The 27,802-nt window shown below is 42.2% G+C and overlaps 1 protein-coding gene across 1 annotated transcript in view; it reads right to left on the bottom strand.

The window, feature by feature from the left end:
• cad (carbamoyl-phosphate synthetase 2, aspartate transcarbamylase, and dihydroorotase) overlaps positions 1-27,802 on the bottom strand; it is an 83,141-nt gene that overhangs the window by 14,944 nt on the left and 40,395 nt on the right. The window contains exons 24-36 of the mRNA XM_074614685.1: positions 25,939-26,106; positions 25,670-25,852; positions 24,876-24,980; positions 20,885-21,130; positions 20,722-20,803; positions 19,829-19,995; positions 19,504-19,668; positions 11,585-11,716; positions 9,622-9,823; positions 5,197-5,387; positions 4,484-4,624; positions 2,855-2,944; positions 2,599-2,719 (exon numbers count right to left, since the gene is read on the bottom strand). Coding sequence (XP_074470786.1) covers positions 2,599-2,719; positions 2,855-2,944; positions 4,484-4,624; positions 5,197-5,387; positions 9,622-9,823; positions 11,585-11,716; positions 19,504-19,668; positions 19,829-19,995; positions 20,722-20,803; positions 20,885-21,130; positions 24,876-24,980; positions 25,670-25,852; positions 25,939-26,106 — 1,993 coding nt within the window. The remainder of the gene's footprint in view (positions 1-2,598; positions 2,720-2,854; positions 2,945-4,483; positions 4,625-5,196; positions 5,388-9,621; positions 9,824-11,584; positions 11,717-19,503; positions 19,669-19,828; positions 19,996-20,721; positions 20,804-20,884; positions 21,131-24,875; positions 24,981-25,669; positions 25,853-25,938; positions 26,107-27,802) is intronic.

Here is a 27,802-nt window from a genome sequence, read left to right as displayed (position 1 = left end):
ACAGAATGCAGGGTTACTTGAGGTTCCTAGAGTCTCCAAAAGTAGAATGGGAGCAAGAGCCTTCAGCTATCAAGCTCCTCTTCTCTGGAACCAGCTCCCAGTTTCAGTCCGGGAGGCAGACACCGTCTCTACATTTAAGAGTAGGCTAAAGACTTTCCTCTTTGATAACGCTTATACTTAAGCTGCTATAGGCATAGACTGCCGGGGGACTTCCTATGACACACTGTCATAAGGAACTTCCTATGACCCACTGAGCTCCCCTCTCCTTATGTATATACTCATGTCCCATGTCCATGTTGTTACTAACTTCATTCCTTCCCGGGAGTCCTTGTGCCTCCTTGTCTCGCAGCTAACCGTGGAGCGGGGTCACACCTGGAGCGAGGTTATACCGGGAGCGAGGTTATACCAGGAGCATGGGTACACTTGGAGCAGGGTTTCACCTGGATCTTGGTGGTCTCCGGTATTGTGGCTGCATCTGCTGCCGCGTCGGTGCCTGCTTGACACCAACTGCTACCATCCCTAATTAACTACGTCTGTACGAGGGACTACCAATGCTAACGAGGGATTTCCAACACCTAGTGACAATGTGGCAGCCTGGAGAATAACACTTCTCAATCACTGCCAAAGACATCAAGAGCTCCCAGCAAGCATGCTGATGCTGCAGGAACCAACGCACGGGCATCGATCGCAGGGACGTCCCACACCAATACACATGGACGTACTGAGGAGAGATGCTGGACAGTGCTGGCTTTCCGATAGTTGTATTATCACTCTTTCCATCCACCACTATTGGTTTTGTGTTATCAGTCCTACTTGTATTAGCTATTACAGCTGCTAGTCTCTCTCTCTCTCTCTCTCTCTCTCTCTCTCTCTCTCTCTCTCTCTCTCTCTCTCTCTCTCTCTCTCTCTCTCTCTCTCTCTCTCTCTCTCTCTCTCTCTCTCTCTCTCTCTCTCTCTCTCTCTCTCTCTCTCTTCTCTCTCTCTCTCTCTCTCTCTCTCTCTCTCTCTCTCTCTCTCTCTCCTCTCTCTCTCTCTCTCTCTCTCTCTCTCTCTCTCTCTCTCTCTCTCTCTCTCTCTCTCCCTCCCTCCCTCCCTCTCTCTCTCCCTCCCTCCCTCCCTCCCTCCCTCCCTCCCTCCCTCACAGTCTAATACGGGACTACAGTCCTAATACGGGACTACAGACTAATACGGGACTACAGTCTAATACAGGACTACAGTCTAATACGGGACTACAGTCTAATACGGACTACAGGGACTCCAGGACTACAGTCTAATACAGGACTACAGTCTAATACGGGACTACGGGACTACAGTCTAATACGGGACTACAGGACTACAGTCTAATACAGGACTACAGTCTAATACGGGACTACAGGACTACAGTCTAATACGGGACTACAGTCTAATACGGGACTACAGTCTAATACGGGACTACAGTCTAATACGGGACTACAGTCTAATACGGGACTACAGACTAATACAGGACTACAGTCTAATACAGGACTACAGTCTAATACAGAACAGCTACAATTAATAAATATAAATTATATATATATACATATATAAATAACTTATTCAAGTTTTAGGTGAGAAAGTTGAATAAATCCAGTAGTTTGAAGGGGACGTTTGAAGGGGACGTTTGAAAGAGACGTTTGAAGGGGACGTTGGAAGGGGACGTTTGAAGGGGACGTTTGAAGGGGACGTTTGAAGGGGACGTTTGAAGGGGACGTTTGAAGGGGACGTTTGAAGGAGACGTTTGAAGGGGACGTTTGAAGGAGACGTTTGAAGGGGACGTTTGAAGGAGACGTTTGAAGGGGACGTTTGAAAGAGACGTTTGAAGGGGACCTTGGAAGGAGACGTTTGAAGGGGACGTTGGAAGGGGACGTTTGAAGGGGACGTTTGAAGGGGACGTTTGAAGGGGACGTTTGAAGGAGACGTTTGAAGGGGACGTTTGAAAGAGACGTTTGAAGGGGACGTTGGAAGGAGACGTTTGAAGGGGACGTTGGAAGGGGACGTTTGAAGGGGACGTTTGAAGGGGACGTTTGAAGGGGACGTTTGAAGGAGACGTTTGAAGGGGACGTTTGAAGGGGACGTTTGAAGGAGACGTTTGAAGGAGACGTTTGAAGGAGACGTTTGAAGGAGACGTTTGAAGGAGACGTTTGAAGGGGACGTTTGAAAGAGACGTTTGAAGGGGACGTTGGAAGGAGACGTTTGAAGGGGACGTTTGAAGGGGACGTTTGAAGGAGACGTTTGAAGGGGACGTTTGAAGGAGACGTTTGAAGGGGACGTTTGAAGGAGACGTTTGAAGGAGACGTTTGAAGGAGACGTTTGAAGGGGACGTTTGAAGGGGACGTTTGAAGGGGACGTTTGAAGGAGACGTTTGAAGGGGACGTTTGAAGGGGACGTTTGAAGGAGATGAAGGAGTTGATCTTCCTAACAGAAACCAGTAGGACAACAGTAATAGAAGAGCGGATGTTGACGTACGAGATCGATTGTTTTACTTTAGTTTCTTACTGTGGTATCGAGAACCGTGAAATATCACTAGGATTGGTATGGACTACTACTACTGGTCACCGAGCATTATGGGAGTTTTAGTACCTGGTGTTAGTCCGGGATCGGAGGAGCGGTGGATGCGAGGAGGCAGCAGTCGTCGGGGGCTGGGTGCTCGGGTTCGGACCGGGCCTTCCCGGGGAGGAGTAGGACGCGGGTGCTCTGGAGTCTGAGCCACAGGAAAGACAGTAAAGACACACATATAATAATAAGAAGAAGAAGAAACAATATATAGATATAGAATAGATAAGTGCTCCACTAGAGTAGAAGTTTGTATTGTTACTAGTTGAACCATTTTGAATACCTGTGGACTTTCTTTAACAGCTTCAGGAGGAGGGATCACAGCAGCCGGCCACGTCTTCACATCTTCACCGTAACCTGGAGGGACCAACACCTGAGAGACAGAGACAGACACAACTACAGCTTTACATCTTCACCGTAACCTGGAGGGACCAACACCTGAGAGACAGAGACAGACACAACTACAGCTTTACATCTTCACCGTAACCTGGAGGGACCAACACCTGAGAGACAGAGACAGACACAACTACAGCTTTACATCTTCACCGTAACCTGGAGGGACCAACACCTGAGAGACAGAGACAGACACAACTACAGCTTTACATCTTCACCGTAACCTGGAGGGACCAACACCTGAGAGACAGAGACAGACACAACTACAGCTTTACATCTTCACTGTAACCTGGAGGGACCAACACCTGAGAGACAAAAAAAGAGAGACAAAATGCTCTGCCAGTGGTAAACAGTGTGTTCTCATAAGGCTACCAGGAAGCCTGCAGTGACTGCCCTTCACCGTCAGGCCCGTTGGCGCTGGTGTCTCCAACACAGAAAATGGAACCTGAACATGTGGGGGAATGTCATGTTCAGTGATGAGTCCAGGTTCTGTCTGCCAAAGTTGGATGGCAGGGTCAAAGTATGGAGACGACGTGGAGAACGCTATGCTGATTGTTGAACCGATGGAGTAACAGCTTTTGGTGGGGTCAGTGTCATGGTGTGGGGGGGGGACTATCTCCCGCACTGGTAAAACAAGGCTTGTCATCACTGAAGGCCATCTCAATGCAGGGAGATATCAGGATGAGATCCTGCAGCCAGTGGTGATCCCATATCTCCACAATCTGGGACCTAACTTCATCCTCCAAGAAACAACGCCCCCCCCCACAGAGCCAGGGTTATCACAGACTACCTCCACAATGTGGGAGGAGAGAGAATGGAACGGCCTGCCAAGAGTCCACACCTCAACCCAATTCAACACTTGTAGGATCAGCTTGGGCGTGCTGAACGTGTTAGAGTGACCAACACAACCACGCTGGCTGACCTGCAACCAATCCTGGTTGAGGAATGGAACGCCATCCCACAGCAACGTGTGACCAGGTTGGTGACCAGCATGAGGAGGAGGTGCCAGGCTGTTGAGGCTGCGTATGGATCTTCCACCGCTACTGAGGCTCCTGACGGTGGATTCAATCAATCAATATGTCTTGTTTGTTCCTTGTTACTGATAGAGAGTTCAATCATCCAATCCACCAAACAACTCCAAACAAGAGTCAACACCAACAGGAGAATACACTGTTTACCATCGGCAGAGCATTTTGGAAGAATGTTCTTGGGCGCTACCCACATAATCAGCTGTGCTGCTCATCCCACAAATGCATGATCCTTACAAGTTGGACATCATTGTGAAGGTAAATAAACAGGCTTTCCAACCATGTAGAATACAATGACCATTAGCATTGTAACAACAGAGAAATAATCCACCAAACAAGTTTAACAACTTTTTTCCCCCAGTTTACATTAAAGAAATTAGTGGCGTTAAAGTGAATTTATCTTGTTACCTTTGACAGCAAACAGTAAAAACGTCCACTCCAGTGATAAACGTTCACCATAATTCATAAACCTGTAGTTTAATACAACCAACCTGGCCGTCGATGTAGGCCACCTCTCCTCGTAGGACCACGCGGCGGACTTTACCCTTCACCTTCAGACCCTGGAACGGAGTCCACTTTGACTTAGTGAACTGCATGGCTTGAGGAATAACCCACTCCTGCTCCAAGTCCACCTGAAAGGCACAGACAAGTGATTAAGTAATTAATAATACACAAGTATTAATACAGTGAGAAGTTCTGGGGACTCCCTGAGAGGAACCGTTCACTGGGTAGCCCCCCCAACAACCTTCAAGGGCTGTTGGCTGGACCGCAGAGGGCCAGCCCTACAAACGCAAAACTCTGTCACTGACTAAGTGATGAAGTTACAGGATTGGTCAGCCGACTGTTGGAGTTTCCTCATTGGCCGTTGCTCTTTCAAAATGAAAAGGCGGAGAACAGTTCTGTGTTTAGGTTTTCTGGGGAGCGTTTCAGCGGTTCAATGTCTCATTACATAGTGCTGTTGTTGTGCATGTGCTATTGTTTATGTTCGTTTAAGTTACATTATGTTGTGCTTCGTAAAACGGCGTTCTAAGAACTACGATCGTTCCTTCAGACACAATAAAAAGGGGGTGTTGTTAGAACTATGAATAAGTTCCGTCAGATTCCTGGTCGGTTTTAGCATCCGATGCAGAACAAAACACCAAAATCAAGACACAAGTAGACCTTAAAATCAGATCAGCACATAGAAACATCAGTGTGTGTGTACCTCCACATAGGTGTTGTCCTGGACAGGCAGGTTGAAGATCTTGCGTGGGTTGTCATAGAGACGCCTGATAATATCATCCAGAGTAAGACGTCCATCACTGACGGCGGTCAGCAGCAGCGGCAGCATCGTTTCCAGGCCGGGGTAACCCGGAGGAGGACGGTCCCCGCTCTTTTCCTCTACAGAGTGGGGAGCTAAAACCACAGAGCATAAAATAAAATACATATAAAATAATAACACAGCGCACGTTCACCAGTAAAATAACAACACAGAGCACCTTCACCAGTAAAATAACACAGAGCACGTTCACCAGTAAAATAACACGGAGCACCTTCACCAGTAAAATAACAACACAAAGCACCTTCACCAGTAAAATAACAACACAGAGCACCTTCACCAGTAAAATAACAACACAGAGCACCTTCACCAGTAAAATAACACAGAGCACGTTCACCAGTAAAATAACACAGAGCACGTTCACCAGTAAAATAACAACACAGAGCACCTTCACCAGTAAAATAACAACACAGAGCACCTTCACCAGTAAAATAACACGGAGCACCTTCACCAGTAAAATAACACAGAGCACGTTCACCAGTAAAATAACACAGAGCACCTTCACTAGTAAAATAACACAGAGCACCTTCACCAGTAAAATAACACAGAGCACCTTCACCAGTAAAATAACAACACAGAGCACCTTCACCAGTAAAATAACACAGAGCACCTTCACCAGTAAAATAACAACACAGAGCACGTTCACCAGTAAAATAACACAGAGCACCTTCACCAGTAAAATAACACAGAGCACCTTCACCAGTAAAATAACACAGAGCACCTTCACCAGTAAAATAACAACACAGAGCACGTTCACCAGTAAAATAACACAGAGCACCTTCACCAGTAAAATAACACAGAGCACCTTCACCAGTAAAATAACACAGAGCACCTTCACCAGTAAAATAACAACACAGAGCACGTTCACCAGTAAAATAACAACACAGAGCACCTTCACCAGTAAAATAACAACACAGAGCACCTTCACCAGTAAAATAACAACACAGAGCACCTTCACCAGTAAAATAACACGGAGCACCTTCACCAGTAAAATAACACAGAGCACGTTCACCAGTAAAATAACACAGAGCACCTTCACTAGTAAAATAACACAGAGCACCTTCACCAGTAAAATAACACAGAGCACCTTCACCAGTAAAATAACAACACAGAGCACCTTCACCAGTAAAATAACACAGAGCACCTTCACCAGTAAAATAACAACACAGAGCACGTTCACCAGTAAAATAACACAGAGCACCTTCACCAGTAAAATAACAACACAGAGCACCTTCACCAGTAAAATAACAACACAGAGCACCTTCACCAGTAAAATAACACAGAGCACCTTCACCAGTAAAATAACACAGAGCACCTTCACCAGTAAAATAACAACACAGAGCACGTTCACCAGTAAAATAACACAGAGCACCTTCACCAGTAAAATAACAACACAGAGCACGTTCACTAGTAAAATAACAACACAGAGCAAGTTCACTAGTAAAATAACACAGAGCACCTTCACCAGTAAAATAACAACACAGAGCACCTTCACCAGTAAAATAACAACACAGAGCACCTTCACTAGTAAAATAACACAGAGCACGTTCACCAGTAAAATAACACAGAGCACCTTCACCAGTAAAATAACAACACAGAGCACCTTCACCAGTAAAATAACAACACAGAGCAAGTTCACTAGTAAAATAACAACACAGAGCACCTTCACCAGTAAAATAACAACACAGAGCACGTTCACCAGTAAAATAACACAGAGCACCTTCACCAGTAAAATAACAACACAGAGCACGTTCACTAGTAAAATAACAACACAGAGCAAGTTCACTAGTAAAATAACACAGAGCACCTTCACCAGTAAAATAACAACACAGAGCAAGTTCACCAGTAAAATAACAACACAGAGCAAGTTCACCAGTAAAATAACAACACAGAGCACGTTCACTAGTAAAATAACACAGAGCACCTTCACCAGTAAAATAACAACACAGAGCACCTTCACCAGTAAAATAACAACACAGAGCACCTTCACTAGTAAAATAACACAGAGCACCTTCACCAGTAAAATAACAACACAGAGCACCTTCACCAGTAAAATAACAACACAGAGCACCTTCACCAGTAAAATAACAACACAGAGCACCTTCACCAGTAAAATAACAACACAGAGCACCTTCACCAGTAAAATAACACAGAGCACCTTCACCAGTAAAATAACACAGAGCACCTTCACCAGTAAAATAACACAGAGCACGTTCACCAGTAAAATAACACAGAGCACGTTCACTAGTAAAATAACAACACAGAGCACCTTCACCAGTAAAATAACACAGAGCACCTTCACCAGTAAAATAACACAGAGCACGTTCACCAGTAAAATAACACAGAGCACGTTCACCAGTAAAATAACACAGAGCACGTTCACTAGTAAAATAATAACACAGAGCACGTTCACCAGTAAAATAACAACACAGAGCACCTTCACCAGTAAAATAACAACACAGAGCACCTTCACCAGTAAAATAACACAGAGCACCTTCACCAGTAAAATAACACAGAGCACGTTCACCAGTAAAATAACACAGAGCACCTTCACCAGTAAAATAACACGGAGCACCTTCACCAGTAAAATAACACAGAGCACGTTCACCAGTAAAATAACACAGAGCACCTTCACCAGTAAAATAACACAGAGCACGTTCACTAGTAAAATAACACAGAGCACGTTCACCAGTAAAATAACACAGAGCACGTTCACCAGTAAAATAACAACACAGAGCAAGTTCACTAGTAAAATAACACAGAGCACCTTCACCAGTAAAATAACAACACAGAGCAAGTTCACTAGTAAAATAACAGAGCACCTTCACCAGTAAAATAACAACACAGAGCACCTTCACCAGTAAAATAACAACACAGAGCACGTTCACTAGTAAAATAACAACACAGAGCACGTTCACCAGTAAAATAACAACACAGAGCACGTTCACTAGTAAAATAACAACACAGAGCACGTTCACCAGTAAAATAATAACACAGAGCACCTTCACCAGTAAAATAACACAGAGCACGTTCACCAGTAAAATAACAACACAGAGCACGTTCACTAGTAAAATAACAACACAGAGCACGTTCACCAGTAAAATAACAACACAGAGCACGTTCACTAGTAAAATAACAACACAGAGCACGTTCACTAGTAAAATAACAACACAAAGCACGTTCACCAGTAAAATAACAACACAGAGCACCTTCACCAGTAAAATAACAACACAGAGCACGTTCACTAGTAAAATAACAACACAGAGCACGTTCACCAGTAAAATAACAACACAGAGCACGTTCACTAGTAAAATAACAACACAGAGCACCTTCACCAGTAAAATAACAACACAGAGCACCTTCACCAGTAAAATAACAACACAGAGCACGTTCACCAGTAAAATAACAACACAGAGCACGTTCACTAGTAAAATAACAACACAGAGCACGTTCACCAGTAAAATAATAACACAGAGCACCTTCACCAGTAAAATAACACAGAGCACGTTCACCAGTAAAATAACAACACAGAGCACGTTCACTAGTAAAATAACAACACAGAGCACGTTCACCAGTAAAATAACAACACAGAGCACGTTCACTAGTAAAATAACAACACAGAGCACGTTCACTAGTAAAATAACAACACAAAGCACGTTCACCAGTAAAATAACAACACAGAGCACCTTCACCAGTAAAATAACAACACAGAGCACGTTCACTAGTAAAATAACAACACAGAGCACGTTCACCAGTAAAATAACAACACAGAGCACGTTCACTAGTAAAATAACAACACAGAGCACCTTCACCAGTAAAATAACAACACAGAGCACCTTCACCAGTAAAATAACAACACAGAGCACGTTCACCAGTAAAATAACAACACAGAGCACGTTCACCAGTAAAATAACACAGAGCACGTTCACCAGTAAAATAACAACACAGAGCACCTTCACCAGTAAAATAACAACACAGAGCACCTTCACCAGTAAAATAACAACACAGAGCACGTTCACCAGTAAAATAACACAGAGCACGTTCACTAGTAAAATAACAACACAGAGCACGTTCACCAGTAAAATAATAACACAGAGCACCTTCACCAGTAAAATAACAACACAGAGCACCTTCACCAGTAAAATAACAACACAGAGCACGTTCACCAGTAAAATAACAACACAGAGCACGTTCACCAGTAAAATAATAACACGGAGCACGTTCACCAGTAAAATAATAACATGGAGCACGTTCACCAGTAAAATAATAACAGTGATTAAGTGATTATTAATCATCAGACTGGTTACTGACCGTGGTCTGTGGCGAAGCAGTCAATGATGTCCATGTTCTCCCACAGAGCCTCCATGTCCTCGTTGGTTCCCAGCATCGGTCGCACTTGCGCTCGTCCGTCGCCGATCTCCGCCACGTTTTCCTCACAAAGGAAGAGGTGATGGGGCGCCACCTCACAGGTGACCTGGATGCCCTTCTGCTTCGCTGCTCGAATGATCATGATCTGAACAAAAAAAGAAGAGGTAAGAAGGTTAATAACAGAGGTAATAAGTTTAATAACAGAGGTAATACGTTTATTAATAGAGGTAATAACGTTAATAACAGAGGTAATAACGTTAATAACAGAGGTAATAACGTTAATAACAGAGGTAATAAGTTGAATAACAGAGGTAATACGTTTATTAACAGAGGTAATAACGTTAATAAAAGAGGTAATAACGTTAATAAAAGAGGTAATAACGTTAATAACAGAGGTAATAAGTTGAATAATAGAGGTAATAACGTTAATAAAAGAGTTAATAACATTAATAATAGAGGTAATAATAGAGGTAATAACGTTAAGAGGTAATAACGTTAATAATATAGGTAATAACGTTAATAAAAGAGGTAATAACGTTAATAAAAGAGGTAATAACATTAATAATAAAGGTAATAAGTTTAATAACAGAGGTAATACGTTTATTAATAGAGGTAATAACATTAATAAAAGAGGTAATAACGTTAATAAAAGAGTTAATAACATTAATAATAGAGGTAATAATAGAGGTAATAACGTTAATAAGAGGTAATAACGTTAATAATAGAGGTAATAACGTTAATAATAGAGGTAATAACGTTAATAATAGAGGTAATAACGTTAATAAAAGAGGTAATAACGTTAATAATAGAGGTAATACGTTTATTAATAGAGGTAATATGTTTATTAATAGAGGTAATAACGTTAATAATAGAGGTAATAATAATGCCTTTTACTTTATTACATTTTCTAATGACTCCGAGGCTTCAGACACAACTCTAAAAAACATAAATAAATGAGTCTGAATGGAGCGAATTATATATGAAATATGAAAAAACAACTTTATTCTCCAGAGGCAAAATAAACACGCCTCACGCCTGGCCCTCATACTCTTCTGTTAATCTCTGCACCATTTGATTTCTATAGTAGTAGTAATAATAATAATAATAATAATATTAATAATAATAATAGTAATAGTAATAATGATAGTAATAATAGTAATAATAATAGTAATAGTAGTAATAATAATAGTAATAATAATAATAGTAATAATAATAATAGTAATAATAGTAATAAAAATAATAATAGTAATAATAATAATAATAATAATAGTAATAGTAATAATAATAGTAATAGTAATAATAATAATAGTAATAATAATAGTAATAATAATAGTAATAGTAATAATAACAATAATAGTAATAATAATAATAATAATAGTAATAGTAATAATAGTAATAGTAATAATAATAGTAATAATAATAGTAATAATAATAGTAATAGTAATAATAATAATAATAGTAATAATAATAATAGTAATAATAATAATAGTAATAATAGTAATAGTAATAGTAATAATAATAATAATAGTAATAATAATAATAGTAATAATAGTAATAGTAATAGTAATAATAATAGTAAAAATAATAATAGTAATAGTAATAATAATAGTAATAATAGTAATAAAAATAATAATAGTAATAATAATAATACTAATAGTAATAATAATAATAGTAATAGTAATAATAATAATAATAGTAATAATAATAATAGTAATAATAATAATAGTAATAATAGTAATAGTAATAGTAATAATAATAGTAAAAATAATAATAGTAATAGTAATAATAATAGTAATAATAGTAATAAAAATAATAATAGTAATAATAATAGTAATAGTAATAATAATAGTAATAATAGTAATAATAATAATAATAATAATAATAACATTAATAAACAGGACTTTACCTCCTCCTTCTTGGCCACGTGGCAGATGTGGACCGGCCGCTGGTACAGCTGTGCCACCATCAGGATGGCAGCCACCGTCTGCTTCTCAGCGTGAGCAACGATCGGCATCTGCTTGGGCCACTTCTCAAAGTGCTGCACACAGAACCAGAACCAGAACCAGAACCAGAACCAGACAGTTAGTTTAGATGATACAGAACCAGAACTAATACAGAACCAGAACTTATACAGAACCAGAACTAATACAGAACCAGACAGTTAGTTTAGATGATACAGAACCAGAACTTATACAGAACCAGAACTAATACAGAACCAGACAGTTAGTTTGCTCCTGAAAGCTGAATAATATAATAACTCATAATAATAATATATATCTAAAGGGAATAAGCATGTAAAGGTAGTGAGTAAAGGTAGTGAGTAAAGGTAGTGAGTAAAGGTAGTGAGTAAAGGTAGTGAGTAAAGGTAGTGAGTGAGAGTAAAGGTAGTGAGTAAAGGTAGTGAGTAAAGGTAGTGAGTAAAGGTAGTGAGTGAGAGTAAAGGTAGTGAGAGTAAAGGTAGTGAGTAAAGGTAGTGAGTAAAGGTAGTGAGAGTAAAGGTAGTGAGTAAAGGTAGTGAGTAAAGGTAGTGAGTGAGAGTAAAGGTAGTGAGAGTAAAGGTAGTGAGAGTAAAGGTAGTGAGTAAAGGTAGTGAGTAAAGGTAGTGAGTAAAGGTAGTGAGTGAGAGTAAAGGTAGTGAGAGTAAAGGTAGTGAGTAAAGGTAGTGAGTGAGAGTAAAGGTAGTGAGAGTAAAGGTAATGAGAGTAAAGGTAGTGAGTAAAGGTAGTGAGTAAAGGTAGTGAGTAAAGGTAGTGAGTGAGAGTAAAGGTAGTGAGAGTAAAGGTAGTGAGAGTAAAGGTAGTGAGTAAAGGTAGTGAGAGTAAAGGTAGTGAGTAAAGGTAGTGAGTAAAGGTAGTGAGTAAAGGTAGTGAGTGAGAGTAAAGGTAGTGAGAGTAAAGGTAGTGAGAGTAAAGGTAGTGAGTAAAGGTAGTGAGTGAGAGTAAAGGTAGTGAGAGTAAAGGTAGTGAGAGTAAAGGTAGTGAGAGTAAAGGTAGCGAGTAAAGGTAGTGAGAGTAAAGGTAGTGAGTGAGAGTAAAGGTAGTGAGAGTAAAGGTAGCGAGTGAGAGTAAAGGTAGCGAGTGAGAGTAAAGGTAGCGAGTGAGAGTAAAGGTAGCGAGTGAGAGTAAAGGTAGCGAGTGAGAGTAAAGGTAGTGAGTAAAGGTAGTGAGAGTAAAGGTAGTGAGAGTAAAGGTAGTGAGTGAGAGTAAAAGTAGTGAGTGAGAGTAAAGGTAGTGAGTGAGAGTAAAGGTAGTGAGTAAAGGTAGTGAGTGAGAGTAAAGGTAGTGAGTAAAGGTAGTGAGTGAGAGTAAAGGTAGTGAGTAAAGGTAGTGAGTAAAGGTAGTGAGTAAAGGTAGCGAGTGAGAGTAAAGGTAGTGAGTAAAGGTAGTGAGTGAGAGTAAAGGTAGCGAGTGAGAGTAAAGGTAGTGAGTAAAGGTAGTGAGAGTAAAGGTAGTGAGTGAGAGTAAAGGTAGTGAGTGAGAGTAAAGGTAGTGAGTAAAGGTAGTGAGTAAAGGTAGCGAGTGAGAGTAAAGGTAGTGAGTAAAGGTAGTGAGTGAGAGTAAAGGTAGTGAGTAAAGGTAGTGAGTGAGAGTAAAGGTAGTGAGTGAGAGTAAAGGTAGTGAGTGAGAGTAAAGGTAGTGCGTAAAGGTAGCGAGTGAGAGTAAAGGTAGTGAGTAAAGGTAGTGAGTGAGAGTAAAGGTAGTGAGTAAAGGTAGTGAGTGAAAGTAAAGGTAGTGAGTGAGAGTAAAGGTAGTGAGTAAAGGTAGTGAGTGAAAGTAAAGGTAGTGAGTGAGAGTAAAGGTAGTGAGTAAAGGTAGTGAGTGAGAGTAAAGGTAGTGAGTGAGAGTAAAGGTAGTGAGAGTAAAGGTAGTGAGTGAGAGTAAAGGTAGTGAGAGTAAAGGTAGTGAGAGTAAAGGTAGTGAGTGAGAGTAAAGGTAGTGAGAGTAAAGGTAGTGAGAGTAAAGGTAGCGAGTGAGAGTAAAGGTAGTGAGTGAGAGTAAAGGTAGTGAGTAAAGGTAGTGAGAGTAAAGGTAGCGAGTAAAGGTAGTGAGAGTAAAGGTAGCGAGTAAAGGTAGTGAGAGTAAAGGTAGTGAGTGAGAGTAAAGGTAGTGAGAGTAAAGGTAGTGAGAGTAAAGGTAGCGAGTGAGAGTAAAGGTAGTGAGTGAGAGTAAAGGTAGTGAGTAAAGGTAGTGAGAGTAAAGGTAGTGAGTGAGAGTAAAGGTAGTGAGAGTAAAGGGAGTGAGAGTAAAGGTAGTGAGAGTAAAGGTAGTGAGAGTAAAGGTAGCGAGTGAGAGTAAAGGTAGTGAGTAAAGGTAGTGAGAGTAAAGGTAGTGAGAGTAAAGGTAGTGAGTGAGAGTAAAGGTAGCGAGTAAAGGTAGTGAGAGTAAAGGTAGTGAGTGAAAGTAAAGGTAGTGAGAGTAAAGGTAGTGAGAGTAAAGGTAGCGAGTGAGAGTAAAGGTAGTGAGTGAGAGTAAAGGTAGTGAGTGAGAGTAAAGGTAGTGAGTAAAGGTAGTGAGAGTAAAGGTAGTGAGTGAGAGTAAAGGTAGTGAGAGTAAAGGTAGTGAGAGTAAAGGTAGCGAGTGAGAGTAAAGGTAGCGAGTGAGAGTAAAGGTAGTGAGTAAAGGTAGTGAGAGTAAAGGTAGTGAGAGTAAAGGTAGTGAGTGAGAGTAAAGGTAGTGAGTGAGAGTAAAGGTAGTGAGTAAAGGTAGTGAGTAAAGGTAGCGAGTGAGAGTAAAGGTAGTGAGTAAAGGTAGTGAGTGAGAGTAAAGGTAGTGAGTGAGAGTAAAGGTAGTGAGTAAAGGTAGCGAGTGAGAGTAAAGGTAGTGAGTAAAGGTAGTGAGTGAGAGTAAAGGTAGTGAGTGAGAGTAAAGGTAGTGAGTAAAGGTAGTGAGTGAAAGTAAAGGTAGTGAGTGAGAGTAAAGGTAGTGAGTAAAGGTAGTGAGTGAGAGTAAAGGTAGTGAGTGAGAGTAAAGGTAGTGAGTGAGAGTAAAGGTAGTGAGTGAGAGTAAAGGTAGTGAGTAAAGGTAGCGAGTGAGAGTAAAGGTAGTGAGTAAAGGTAGTGAGTGAGAGTAAAGGTAGTGAGTGAGAGTAAAGGTAGTGAGTAAAGGTAGTGAGTAAAGGTAGCGAGTGAGAGTAAAGGTAGTGAGTAAAGGTAGTGAGTGAGAGTAAAGGTAGTGAGTGAGAGTAAAGGTAGTGAGTGAGAGTAAAGGTAGTGAGTAAAGGTAGTGAGTGAGAGTAAAGGTAGTGAGTAAAGGTAGTGAGTGAGAGTAAAGGTAGTGAGTGAGAGTAAAGGTAGTGAGTAAAGGTAGTGAGTGAGAGTAAAGGTAGTGAGTGAGAGTAAAGGTAGTGAGTAAAGGTAGTGAGTGAGAGTAAAGGTAGTGAGTGAAAGTAAAGGTAGTGAGTGAGAGTAAAGGTAGTGAGTAAAGGTAGTGAGTGAGAGTAAAGGTAGTGAGTAAAGGTAGTGAGTGAGAGTAAAGGTAGTGAGTGAGAGTAAAGGTAGTGAGTAAAGGTAGTGAGTAAAGGTAGCGAGTGAGAGTAAAGGTAGTGAGTAAAGGTAGTGAGTGAGAGTAAAGGTAGTGAGTAAAGGTAGTGAGTGAGAGTAAAGGTAGCGAGTGAGAGTAAAGGTAGTGAGTAAAGGTAGTGAGAGTAAAGGTAGTGAGTGAGAGTAAAGGTAGTGAGTGAGAGTAAAGGTAGTGAGTAAAGGTAGTGAGTAAAGGTAGCGAGTGAGAGTAAAGGTAGTGAGTAAAGGTAGTGAGTAAAGGTAGCGAGTGAGAGTAAAGGTAGTGAGTAAAGGTAGTGAGTGAGAGTAAAGGTAGTGAGTAAAGGTAGCGAGTGAGAGTAAAGGTAGTGAGTAAAGGTAGCGAGTAAAGGTAGTGAGTGAGAGTAAAGGTAGTGAGTAAAGGTAGTGAGTGAGAGTAAAGGTAGTGAGTGAGAGTAAAGGTAGTGAGTAAAGGTAGTGAGTGAAAGTAAAGGTAGTGAGTGAGAGTAAAGGTAGTGAGTAAAGGTAGTGAGTGAGAGTAAAGGTAGTGAGTAAAGGTAGTGAGTGAGAGTAAAGGTAGTGAGTAAAGGTAGTGAGTGAGAGTAAAGGTAGTGAGAGTAAAGGTAGTGAGTAAAGGTAGTGAGTGAAAGTAAAGGTAGTGAGTAAAGGTAGTGAGTGAGAGTAAAGGTAGTGAGAGTAAAGGTAGTGAGAGTCAAGGTAGTGAGAGTAAAGGTAGCGAGTAAAGGTAGTGAGAGTAAAGGTAGTGAGTGAGAGTAAAGGTAGTGAGAGTAAAGGTAGTGAGAGTAAAGGTAGCGAGTGAGAGTAAAGGTAGTGAGTGAGAGTAAAGGTAGTGAGTAAAGGTAGTGAGAGTAAAGGTAGTGAGTGAGAGTAAAGGTAGTGAGTAAAGGTAGTGAGAGTAAAGGTAGTGAGTGAGAGTAAAGGTAGTGAGTGAGAGTAAAGGTAGTGAGTGAGAGTAAAGGTAGTGAGTGAGAGTAAAGGTAGTGAGTGAGAGTAAAGGTAGTGAGTGAGAGTAAAGGTAGTGAGTGAGAGTAAAGGTAGCGAGTGAGAGTAAAGGTAGTGAGTGAGAGTAAAGGTAGTGAGAGTAAAGGTAGTGAGAGTAAAGGTAGTGAGTGAGAGTAAAGGTAGTGAGTGAGAGTAAAGGTAGTGAGTGAGAGTAAAGGTAGTGAGTGAGAGTAAAGGTAGTGAGTGAGAGTAAAGGTAGCGAGTGAGAGTAAAGGTAGTGAGTGAGAGTAAAGGTAGTGAGTGAGAGTAAAGGTAGCGAGTAAAGGTAGTGAGAGTAAAGGTAGTGAGTGAGAGTAAAGGTAGTGAGTGAGAGTAAAGGTAGTGAGTGAGAGTAAAGGTAGTGAGTGAGAGTAAAGGTAGTGAGTGAGAGTAAAGGTAGCGAGTGAGAGTAAAGGTAGTGAGTGAGAGTAAAGGTAGTGAGTGAGAGTAAAGGTAGTGAGAGTAAAGGTAGTGAGTGAGAGTAAAGGTAGCGAGTAAAGGTAGTGAGAGTAAAGGTAGTGAGTGAGAGTAAAGGTAGTGAGAGTAAAGGTAGTGAGAGTAAAGGTAGCGAGTGAGAGTAAAGGTAGCGAGTGAGAGTAAAGGTAGTGAGTAAAGGTAGTGAGAGTAAAGGTAGTGAGAGTAAAGGTAGTGAGTGAGAGTAAAGGTAGCGAGTAAAGGTAGTGAGAGTAAAGGTAGTGAGTGAGAGTAAAGGTAGCGAGTAAAGGTAGTGAGAGTAAAGGTAGTGAGTGAGAGTAAAGGTAGTGAGAGTAAAGGTAGTGAGAGTAAAGGTAGCGAGTGAGAGTAAAGGTAGCGAGTGAGAGTAAAGGTAGCGAGTGAGAGTAAAGGTAGCGAGTGAGAGTAAAGGTAGTGAGTAAAGGTAGCGAGTGAGAGTAAAGGTAGTGAGTAAAGGTAGTGAGTGAGAGTAAAGGTAGTGAGTAAAGGTAGAGAGAGTAAAGGTAGTGAGAGTAAAGGTAGTGAGTGAGAGTAAAGGTAGTGAGTGAGAGTAAAGGTAGTGAGTAAAGGTAGTGAGTAAAGGTAGCGAGTGAGAGTAAAGGTAGTGAGTAAAGGTAGTGAGTGAGAGTAAAGGTAGTGAGTAAAGGTAGTGAGTGAGAGTAAAGGTAGTGAGTGAGAGTAAAGGTAGTGAGTGAGAGTAAAGGTAGTGAGTGAGAGTAAAGGTAGTGAGTAAAGGTAGTGAGTAAAGGTAGCGAGTGAGAGTAAAGGTAGTGAGTAAAGGTAGTGAGTGAGAGTAAAGGTAGTGAGTGAGAGTAAAGGTAGTGAGTAAAGGTAGTGAGTGAGAGTAAAGGTAGTGAGTAAAGGTAGTGAGTGAGAGTAAAGGTAGTGAGTAAAGGTAGTGAGTGAGAGTAAAGGTAGTGAGTAAAGGTAGTGAGTAAAGGTAGTGAGTGAGAGTAAAGGTAGTGAGAGTAAAGGTAGTGAGTAAAGGTAGTGAGTGAGAGTAAAGGTAGTGAGAGTAAAGGTAGTGAGTAAAGGTAGTGAGTGAAAGTAAAGGTAGTGAGTAAAGGTAGTGAGTGAGAGTAAAGGTAGTGAGAGTAAAGGTAGTGAGTAAAGGTAGTGAGTGAGAGTAAAGGTAGTGAGTGAGAGTAAAGGTAGTGAGAGTAAAGGTAGTGAGAGTAAAGGTAGTGAGAGTAAAGGTAGTGAGAGTAAAGGTAGTGAGTGAGAGTAAAGGTAGTGAGAGTAAAGGTAGTGAGTAAAGGTAGTGAGTGAGAGTAAAGGTAGTGAGTGAGAGTAAAGGTAGTGAGAGTAAAGGTAGTGAGAGTAAAGGTAGTGAGAGTAAAGGTAGCGAGTGAGAGTAAAGGTAGTGAGTGAGAGTAAAGGTAGTGAGAGTAAAGGTAGTGAGAGTAAAGGTAGCGAGTGAGAGTAAAGGTAGTGAGTGAGAGTAAAGGTAGTGAGTAAAGGTAGTGAGAGTAAAGGTAGTGAGTGAGAGTAAAGGTAGTGAGTAAAGGTAGTGAGAGTAAAGGTAGTGAGAGTAAAGGTAGCGAGTGAGAGTAAAGGTAGTGAGAGTAAAGGTAGTGAGTGAGAGTAAAGGTAGTGAGTGAGAGTAAAGGTAGTGAGTAAAGGTAGCGAGTGAGAGTAAAGGTAGTGAGTAAAGGTAGTGAGTGAGAGTAAAGGTAGTGAGTAAAGGTAGTGAGTAAAGGTAGTGAGTGAGAGTAAAGGTAGTGAGTAAAGGTAGTGAGTGAGAGTAAAGGTAGTGAGTGAGAGTAAAGGTAGTGAGTGAGAGTAAAGGTAGTGAGTAAAGGTAGTGAGTAAAGGTAGTGAGTGAGAGTAAAGGTAGTGAGTGAGAGTAAAGGTAGTGAGTAAAGGTAGTGAGTGAAAGTAAAGGTAGTGAGTGAGAGTAAAGGTAGTGAGTGAGAGTAAAGGTAGTGAGTGAGAGTAAAGGTAGTGAGAGTAAAGGTAGTGAGTAAAGGTAGTGAGTGAAAGTAAAGGTAGTGAGTAAAGGTAGTGAGTGAGAGTAAAGGTAGTGAGAGTAAAGGTAGTGAGTAAAGGTAGTGAGTGAGAGTAAAGGTAGTGAGTAAAGGTAGTGAGTGAGAGTAAAGGTAGTGAGTAAAGGTAGTGAGTGAAAGTAAAGGTAGTGAGTGAGAGTAAAGGTAGTGAGTAAAGGTAGTGAGTGAAAGTAAAGGTAGTGAGTAAAGGTAGTGAGAGTAAAGGTAGTGAGTAAAGGTAGTGAGTAAAGGTAGTGAGTGAAAGTAAAGGTAGTGAGTAAAGGTAGTGAGAGTAAAGGTAGTGAGTAAAGGTAGTGAGAGTAAAGGTAGTGAGTAAAGGTAGTGAGTAAAGGTAGTGAGTGAAAGTAAAGGTAGTGAGTAAAGGTAGTGAGAGTAAAGGTAGTGAGTAAAGGTAGTGAGTAAAGGTAGTGAGTGAAAGTAAAGGTAGTGAGTAAAGGTAGTGAGAGTAAAGGTAGTGAGTAAAGGTAGTGAGTAAAGGTAGTGAGTGAAAGTAAAGGTAGTGAGTAAAGGTAGTGAGAGTAAAGGTAGTGAGTAAAGGTAGTGAGTAAAGGTAGTGAGTGAAAGTAAAGGTAGTGAGTAAAGGTAGTGAGAGTAAAGGTAGTGAGTAAAGGTAGTGAGTGAGAGTAAAGGTAGTGAGTAAAGGTAGTGAGTGAGAGTAAAGGTAGTGAGTAAAGGTAGTGAGTGAGAGTAAAGGTAGTGAGTAAAGGTAGTGAGTGAGAGTAAAGGTAGTGAGAGTAAAGGTAGTGAGAGTAAAGGTAGTGAGTAAAGGTAGTGAGTGAAAGTAAAGGTAGTGAGTAAAGGTAGTGAGTGAAAGTAAAGGTAGTGAGTGAGAGTAAAGGTAGTGAGTGAGAGTAAAGGTAGTGAGTAAAGGTAGTGAGTGAGACCCACCTCCATCCAGAGAGAGACATTGTCCATCTTCAGGGTGGAGTACGTGTCGTTCAGGTACATCTTCAGACCGGCAGCCTGGCTAGCGATGGACGGCAGGACGTTGGCGTTGTCTGAAGCGGCGCCCAAATACAGAGCGTAGTCACACCGGCAGCCCGCTTTGGCCAGCTGATGATATAACAGAACAGTAAACATCCCAGAGGATCTCTCAACCCGCTAGAACCAGAACATCACCACTGGACTCCACTCACCGTCTCCGTCTGGACCCGGCACACCAGTCAGGACTCAACAGACAGAAGCAAACAAACAGGATGAAATGTTGGCGTACCTTCTGAACCAGGGCCAGAGTGTTGGCGTCGGTGATGGCGGGAGACGTGTTAGGCATCGCACACAACATGGTCACTCCTCCAGCCAGAGCAGCTGCTGTACCGGAGGAGAAGTCCTCCTTATGGGTCGCACCGGGCTCCCGCAGGTGGACGTGCACATCGATCAGACCTGATAATCAAACACGACCATCCATCCATCAGACCTGATAATCAAACACGACCATCCATCCATCAGACCTGATAATCAATCATGACCATCCATCCATCAGACCTGATAATCAAACATGCCCATCCATCAGACCTGATCATCAATCATGACCATCCATCAGACCTGATAATCAATCATGACCATCCATCAGACCTGATAATCAAACACGACCATCCATCCATCAGACCTGATAATCAAACACGACCATCTATCCATCAGACCTGATAATCAAACATGACCATCCATCCATCAGACCTGATAATCAAACACGACCATCTATCCATCAGACCTGATAATCAATCATGACCATCCATCCATCAGACCTGATAATCAATCATGACCATCCATCAGACCTGATAATCAATCATGACCATCCATCAGACCTGATAATCAATCATGACCATCCATCCATCAGACCTGATAATCAATCATGACCATCCATCAGACCTGATAATCAATCATGACCATCCATCAGACCTGATAATCAATCATGACCATCCATCCATCAGACCTGATAATCAATCATGACCATCCATCAGACCTGATAATCAATCATGACCATCCATCAGACCTGATAATCAAACATGACCATCCATCCATCAGACCTGATAATCAATCATGACCATCCATCAGACCTGATAATCAATCATGACCATCCATCAGACCTGATCATCAATCCTGACTCACCAGGCAGACGGACCAGCGTCTGGGAGGTCATGCTGTCGATGTGAGTCTTCACAGGTGGAGTCGGACCGATCTGACGAAGAGCCTGAAAACACAACAATACTTATGAGTCCATCCGATGAAAAGCTTCATCAGTAAATACTAATAATAAAAACATCTTCTCCACCTGGACGAAGAGTTTGGTGCACTTGATATCGATGATGAGCGGGACAGAGTAGTCGATGGCCATGCGTCTCGTCCGGTAGCCTTTGGTGACGAAGGAGGAGAGCCGGCGACCTCCGCTGTTCCTCATGGAGAGGTTGATGACCAGGTCGAAGTGGTTCTCTTCCAGGTAGTTCATGATGCTGCGCTGCTTCTCTTTGGTGGGACCCTCACAGTCCTCCTCCTCAAAGGGCCAGTCCACCGCCTTCACCTGGAACACGTTCATACGGGTTCATACAGGTTCACACGGGTTCCTACGGGTCCCTACACGTTCATACGGGTTCCTACGGGTTCACACAGGTTCATACGGGTTCATACACGTTCATACGGGTCCCTACGGGTTCATACAGGTTCACACGGGTTCCTACGGGTTCATACAGGTTCACACGGGTTCCTACGGGTCCCTACACGTTCATACGGGTTCCTACGGGTTCACACAGGTTCATACGGGTTCATACGGGTTCATACACGTTCATACGGGTCCCTACGGGTTCATACAGGTTCACACGGGTTCCTACGGGTTCATACAGGTTCACACGGGTTCCTACGGGTCCCTACACGTTCATACGGGTTCCTACGGGTTCACACAGGTTCATACGGGTTCATACACGTTCATACGGGTCCCTACGGGTTCATACAGGTTCACACGGGTTCCTACAGGTTCATACAGGTTCACACGGGTTCCTACGGGTCCCTACACGTTCATACGGGTTCACACAGGTTCATACGGGTTCATACACGTTCATACGGGTCCCTACGGGTTCATACAGGTTCACACGGGTTCCTACGGGTTCATACAGGTTCACACGGGTTCCTACGGGTCCCTACACGTTCATACGGGTTCCTACGGGTTCACACAGGTTCATACGGGTTCATACACGTTCATACGGGTCCCTACGGGTTCATACAGGTTCACACGGGTTCCTACAGGTTCACACGGGTTCACACGGGTTCATACGGGTTCATACACGTTCATACGGGTCCCTACGGGTTCATACAGGTTCACACGGGTTCCTACGGGTTCATACAGGTTCACACGGGTTCCTACGGGTCCCTACACGTTCATACGGGTTCATACAGGTTCATACGGGTCCCTACACGTTCATACGGGTTCACACGGGTTCCTACGGGTCCCTACACGTTCATACGGGTTCATACACGTTCATACGGGTTCATACGGGTTCCTACGGGTCCCTACACGTTCATACGGGTTCATACGGGTTGAGCTGTTTATCTGCAGCTGTTAATCTGTTGATCTGCAGCTGTTAATCTGTTGATCTGCAGCTGTTAATCTGTTGATCTGCAGCTGTTAATCTGTTGATCTGCAGCGGTTGATCTGCAGCTGTTAATCTGTTGATCTGCAGCGGTTAATCTGCAGCTGTTAATCTGTTGATCTGCAGCTGTTAATCTGTTGATCTGCAGCGGTTGATCTGCAGCTGTTAATCTGTTGATCTGCAGCGGTTGATCTGCAGCGGTTAATCTGCAGCTGTTAATCTGTTAATCTGCAGCTGTTAATCTGTTGATCTGCAACTGTTAATCTGCAGCTGTTAATCTGTTGATCTGCAGCAGTTGATCTGCAGCTGTTAATCTGCAGCTGTTAATCTGTTGATCTGCAGCTGTTAATCTGTTGATCTGCAGCAGTTGATCTGCAGCTGTTAATCTGCAGCTGTTAATCTGTTAATCTGCAGCTGTTAATCTGTTGATCTGCAGCTGTTAATCTGTTGATCTGCAGCTGTTAATCTGTTGATCTGCAGCTGTTAATCTGTTGATCTGCAGCGGTTGATCTGCAGCGGTTAATCTGTTGATCTGCAGCGGTTGATCTGCAGCTGTTAATCTGTTGATCTGCAGCGGTTAATCTGTTGATCTGCAGCGGTTGATCTGCAGCTGTTAATCTGTTGATCTGCAGCGGTTAATCTGCAGCTGTTAATCTGTTAATCTGCAGCTGTTAATCTGTTGATCTGCAGCTGTTAATCTGTTGATTTGCAGCGGTTGATCTGCAGCTGTTAATCTGTTAATCTGCAACTGTTAATCTGTTGATCTGCAGCGGTTGATCTGCAGCGGTTAATCTGTTGATCTGCAGCGGTTGATCTGCAGCTGTTAATCTGTTGATCTGCAGCAGTTGATCTGCAGCTGTTAATCTGTTGATCTGCAGCTGTTAATCTGTTGATCTGCAGCTGTTAATCTGTTGATCTGCAGCTGTTAATCTGTAGCTGTTAATCTGTTGATCTGCAGCGGTTGATCTGCAGCGGTTAATCTGTTGATCTGCAGCGGTTAATCTGTTGATCTGCAGCGGTTGATCTGCAGCTGTTAATCTGTTAATCTGCAGCTGTTAATCTGTTGATCTGCAGCGGTTGATCTGCAGCGGTTAATCTGTTGATCTGCAGCGGTTGATCTGCAGCGGTTAATCTGTTGATCTGCAGCGGTTGATCTGCAGCTGTTAATCTGTTGATCTGCAGCGGTTGATCTGCAGCTGTTAATCTATTGATCTGCAGCGGTTGATCTGCAGCTGTTAATCTGTTGATCTGCAGCGGTTAATCTGTTGATCTGCAGCGGTTGATCTGCAGCTGTTAATCTGTTGATCTGCAGCAGTTAATCTGTTGATCTGCAGCAGTTGATCTGCAGCTGTTAATCTGCAGCAGTTAATCTGCAGCTGTTAATCTGTTAATCTGCAGCGGTTAATCTGTTGATCTGCAGCAGCTGATCTGCAGCTGTTAATCTGCAGCTGTTAATCTGCAGCAGTTAATCTGCAGCTGTTAATCTGCAGCTGTTAATCTGCAGCTGTTAATCTGTTGATCTGCAGCTGTTATTCTGTTGATCTGCAGCTGTTAATCTGTTGATCTGCAGCTGTTAATCTGTAGCTGTTAATCTGTTGATCTGCAGCGGTTAATCTGTTGATCTGCAGCGGTTGATCTGCAGCTGTTAATCTGTTAATCTGCAGCTGTTAATCTGTTGATCTGCAGTGGTTGATCTGCAGCGGTTAATCTGTTGATCTGCAGCGGTTGATCTGCAGCTGTTAATCTGTTAATCTGCAGCTGTTAATCTGTTAATCTGCAGCTGTTAATCTGTTGATCTGCAGTGGTTGATCTGCAGCGGTTAATCTGTTGATCTGCAGCGGTTGATCTGCAGCTGTTAATCTGTTGATCTGCAGCGGTTAATCCGTTGATCTGCAGCGGTTGATCTGCAGCTGTTGATCTGTTGATCTGCAGCGGTTAATCTGTTGATCTGCAGCAGTTGATCTGCAGCAGTTAATCTGCAGCTGTTAATCTGTTAATCTGCAGCAGTTAATCTGCAGCTGTTAATCTGTTAATCTGCAGCTGTTAATCTGTTGATCTGCAGCTGTTAATCTGTTGATTTGCAGCGGTTGATCTGCAGCTGTTAATCTGTTGATCTGAAGCGGTTGATCTGCAGCTGTTAATCTGTTGATCTGCAGCGGTTAATCTGTTGATCTGCAGCAGTTGATCTGCAGCTGTTAATCTGCAGCAGTTAATCTGCAGCTGTTAATCTGTTAATCTGCAGCTGCTAATCTGTTGATCTGCAGCGGTTAATCTGTTGATCTGCAGCGGTTGATCTGCAGCGGTCGATTTCTCACCTCAGGAAACAGTTGTGACATCACTGATTATTTAACGGCACATTTCAGAGTAAAAAGTAGTAAAATACTGACGAGCAGGAGTCTGGATTTCAGCTATCAAGAATCAGGGCTTTCAGAACCAGAGGTTGAGACAGATGTTTTAACACCAATTAGCAGGAAGTAGACATCATGCTGTTGGTCAGTCACAAAAGCTCCCAGAAACCTAGCACACCTGTGTCATCGTAGGACAAAGCTGTGAGGCTTCAAACTCTGAGGTTTGGAACAGCACAAATCCTTAGTGAGTCAATGAATTATTCTATATCTTACCAGGATACTTTCCAACAATGAAGTGATGAAATAACTGAAAATATGAATCTGTTCCAGTTACCTTGACTCCATGTTCTGTGTAGAAGTCTGCGGTCCCCAGACTGGCGTACAGGTCGTAACCCAGAGACTCCAGCGCCTGCACGGTGGGCAGCAGCTCGCTCTTGTTCTGTCAACACACAAAACGCAAATCAGTAATATGTCCATCAGTGAGAGGTTGGATGGATAATACAAGAAGTCTCAGTTCTTCAGCAGTGATCAGCACCAGAACTGTCTCTCTGCCAGTCCAGTTGACTTTAACTGAAAACGGTCTCCTCGCTTTTTTATGTCCAGTTATCAGGATGACATCAGGGACAAATAACATTTATTTTTAGAGTAACCAGGCGGACACACTGATCTGAGTGAGTTTACCGCTGCGGCCACCAGCAGCCGTCGTCTCACGTCACCACGCTTCTTCACACGTCAGCGGACTTATTAGTCTGATCTTCTCAGGTCTTTAGAGCGCGCTGGAAACACAGACCACCCTAACCCTGGGCTGAAGGAACCTTTTAGTTCCTGGAAAACTAGTTCCAGGGATTAAAAGTCCCGGGAACTTTTGGTGGAAACCCGGCTTATCATGTAACAAAACAAGTCCAACATGGACAAGTCTACTGACCAATCACAGACATGGAGAGCTATCCATGTGGGGGGGGGTTGCTTCTTTTGGGCTTGTCTCTATAGACCTGGTTGCCGGTTTCTCTTGTGAGATCTGGCAACACCGACTGGATCAGCTGAACATGCACATCTGCCTAATGACCGACTCTCGGCTTGGATAAATTAAATTAGCATTTAAAGAGATTACGGTGCCGGTTCTCGTACCTTATAGCTGCCGATGGAGAGCAGGATGTTCTTTTTTGGGATCTTGAAGCCGGTGGAGAGCATGGCTTTGAGGTACGCCTCGTATCGGTTCTCCCCAAAACAGGCCACCTCACCGGTGCTGGTCATCTCCACCCCGAGCACCACGTCGGCTCCGGCCAACCGGGAGAAGGAGAACTGGGGAACCTGGAGGAGATGTGACGTGTGGTTAGGTGGAAGGAGGTGGAAGGATCTCCATAAAGGTTGTTATATAGCCCCAACAACTTAGTTACCTTGACTCCTACAATCCCTTTCCCTCTCATCAGCCCCAAAGGCTCCACCGCCTCCCCCACAATGGTCCGAGTTGCCATGGCAACAAGGTCCACACCCAGCGTCTTAGATACGAAGGGGAAGGAGCGGGAGACTCGGACGTTGCACTCGATCACCTTCAGTTGGTCATCCTGGCAGAAGAAGCACAGATTAGATCAAAATACAGACCAGGCTATAACTAACATCATTATGTTCATTAAATGAGACCGGGCTATAACTAACATCATTATGTTCATTAACTGAGACCAGTTATAGTATTATAGTATTATAGTATTCTCTTTGAGAATACTATAAAGCGCTATATAAATCTAATATATTATTATTATTATGTTCATTAAATGAGACCAGGCTATAACTAACATCATTATGTTCATTAAATGAGACCAGGCTATAACTAACATCATTATGTTCATTAAATGAGACCAGGCTATAACTAACAACACTTCTCAATCACTGCCAAAGACATCAGGAGCTCCCAGCGAGCATGCTGATGCTGCAGGAACCAACGCACGGGCATCGATCGCAGGGACGTCCCACACCAACACACATGGACGTACTGAGGAGAGATGCTGGACAGTGCTGGCTTTCCGATAGTTGTATTATCACTCTTTCCATCCACCACTATTGGTTTTGTGTTATCAGTCCTACTTGTATTAGCTATTACAGCTGCTAGACTGCTATTGTGGCTGCTTCTCTATCTCTCTCTCTCTCTCTCTCTATCTATCTATCTATCCCCCCAGCCGGTCTCGGCAGATGGCCGCCCGCCCTGCGCCCGGTTCTGCTCCAGGTTTCTTCCCAGTAATCGGGGAGTTTTTCCTGGCCACAGTGCGCTTGGTGGATCCTGTTGGGTCTCTAAACTATGGTGTACGGTCATAGACCTGCTCTATATATAAAGCGTCTTGAGATAACTTCTGTTGTGATTTGACGCTATACAAAAATAAATTGATTTGATTTGATTTGATTATGTTCATTAAATGAGACCGGGCTATAACTAACATCATTATGTTCATTAAATGAGACCGGGCTATAACTAACATCATTATGTTCATTAAATGAGACCAGGCTATAACTAACATCATTATGTTCATTAACTGGGACCGGGCTATAACTAACATCATTATGTTCATTAACTGGGACCAGGCTATAACTAACATCATTATGTTCATTAAATGAGACCAGGCTATAACTAACATCATTATGTTCATTAACTGAGACCAGGCTATAACTAACATCATTATGTTCATTAACTGAGACCAGGCTATAACTAACATCATTATGTTCATTAAATGAGACCGGGCTATAACTAACATCATTATGTTCATTAACTGAGACCAGGCTATAACTAACATCATTATGTTCATTAAATGAGACCGGGCTATAACTAACATCATTATGTTCATTAAATGAGACCGGGCTATAACTAACATCATTATGTTCATTAAATGAGACCAGGCTATAACTAACATCATTATGTTCATTAACTGAGACCGGGCTATAACTAACATCATTATGTTCATTAAATGAGACCAGGCTATAACTAACATCATTATGTTCATTAACTGAGACCAGGCTATAACTAACATCATTATGTTCATTAAATGAGACCAGGCTATAACTAACATCATTATGTTCATTAACTGGGACCGGGCTATAACTAACATCATTATGTTCATTAACTGGGACCAGGCTATAACTAACATCATTATGTTCATTAAATGAGACCAGGCTATAACTAACATCATTATGTTCATTAACTGAGACCAGGCTATAACTAACATCATTATGTTCATTAACTGAGACCAGGCTATAACTAACATCATTATGTTC

The sequence above is a fragment of the Sebastes fasciatus genome, chromosome 18, assembly GCF_043250625.1.
Source record: "Sebastes fasciatus isolate fSebFas1 chromosome 18, fSebFas1.pri, whole genome shotgun sequence".
NCBI classification, from domain to species: Eukaryota; Metazoa; Chordata; class Actinopteri; order Perciformes; family Sebastidae; genus Sebastes; species Sebastes fasciatus.
This window is presented reverse-complemented; position numbering and strand designations above follow the sequence as displayed.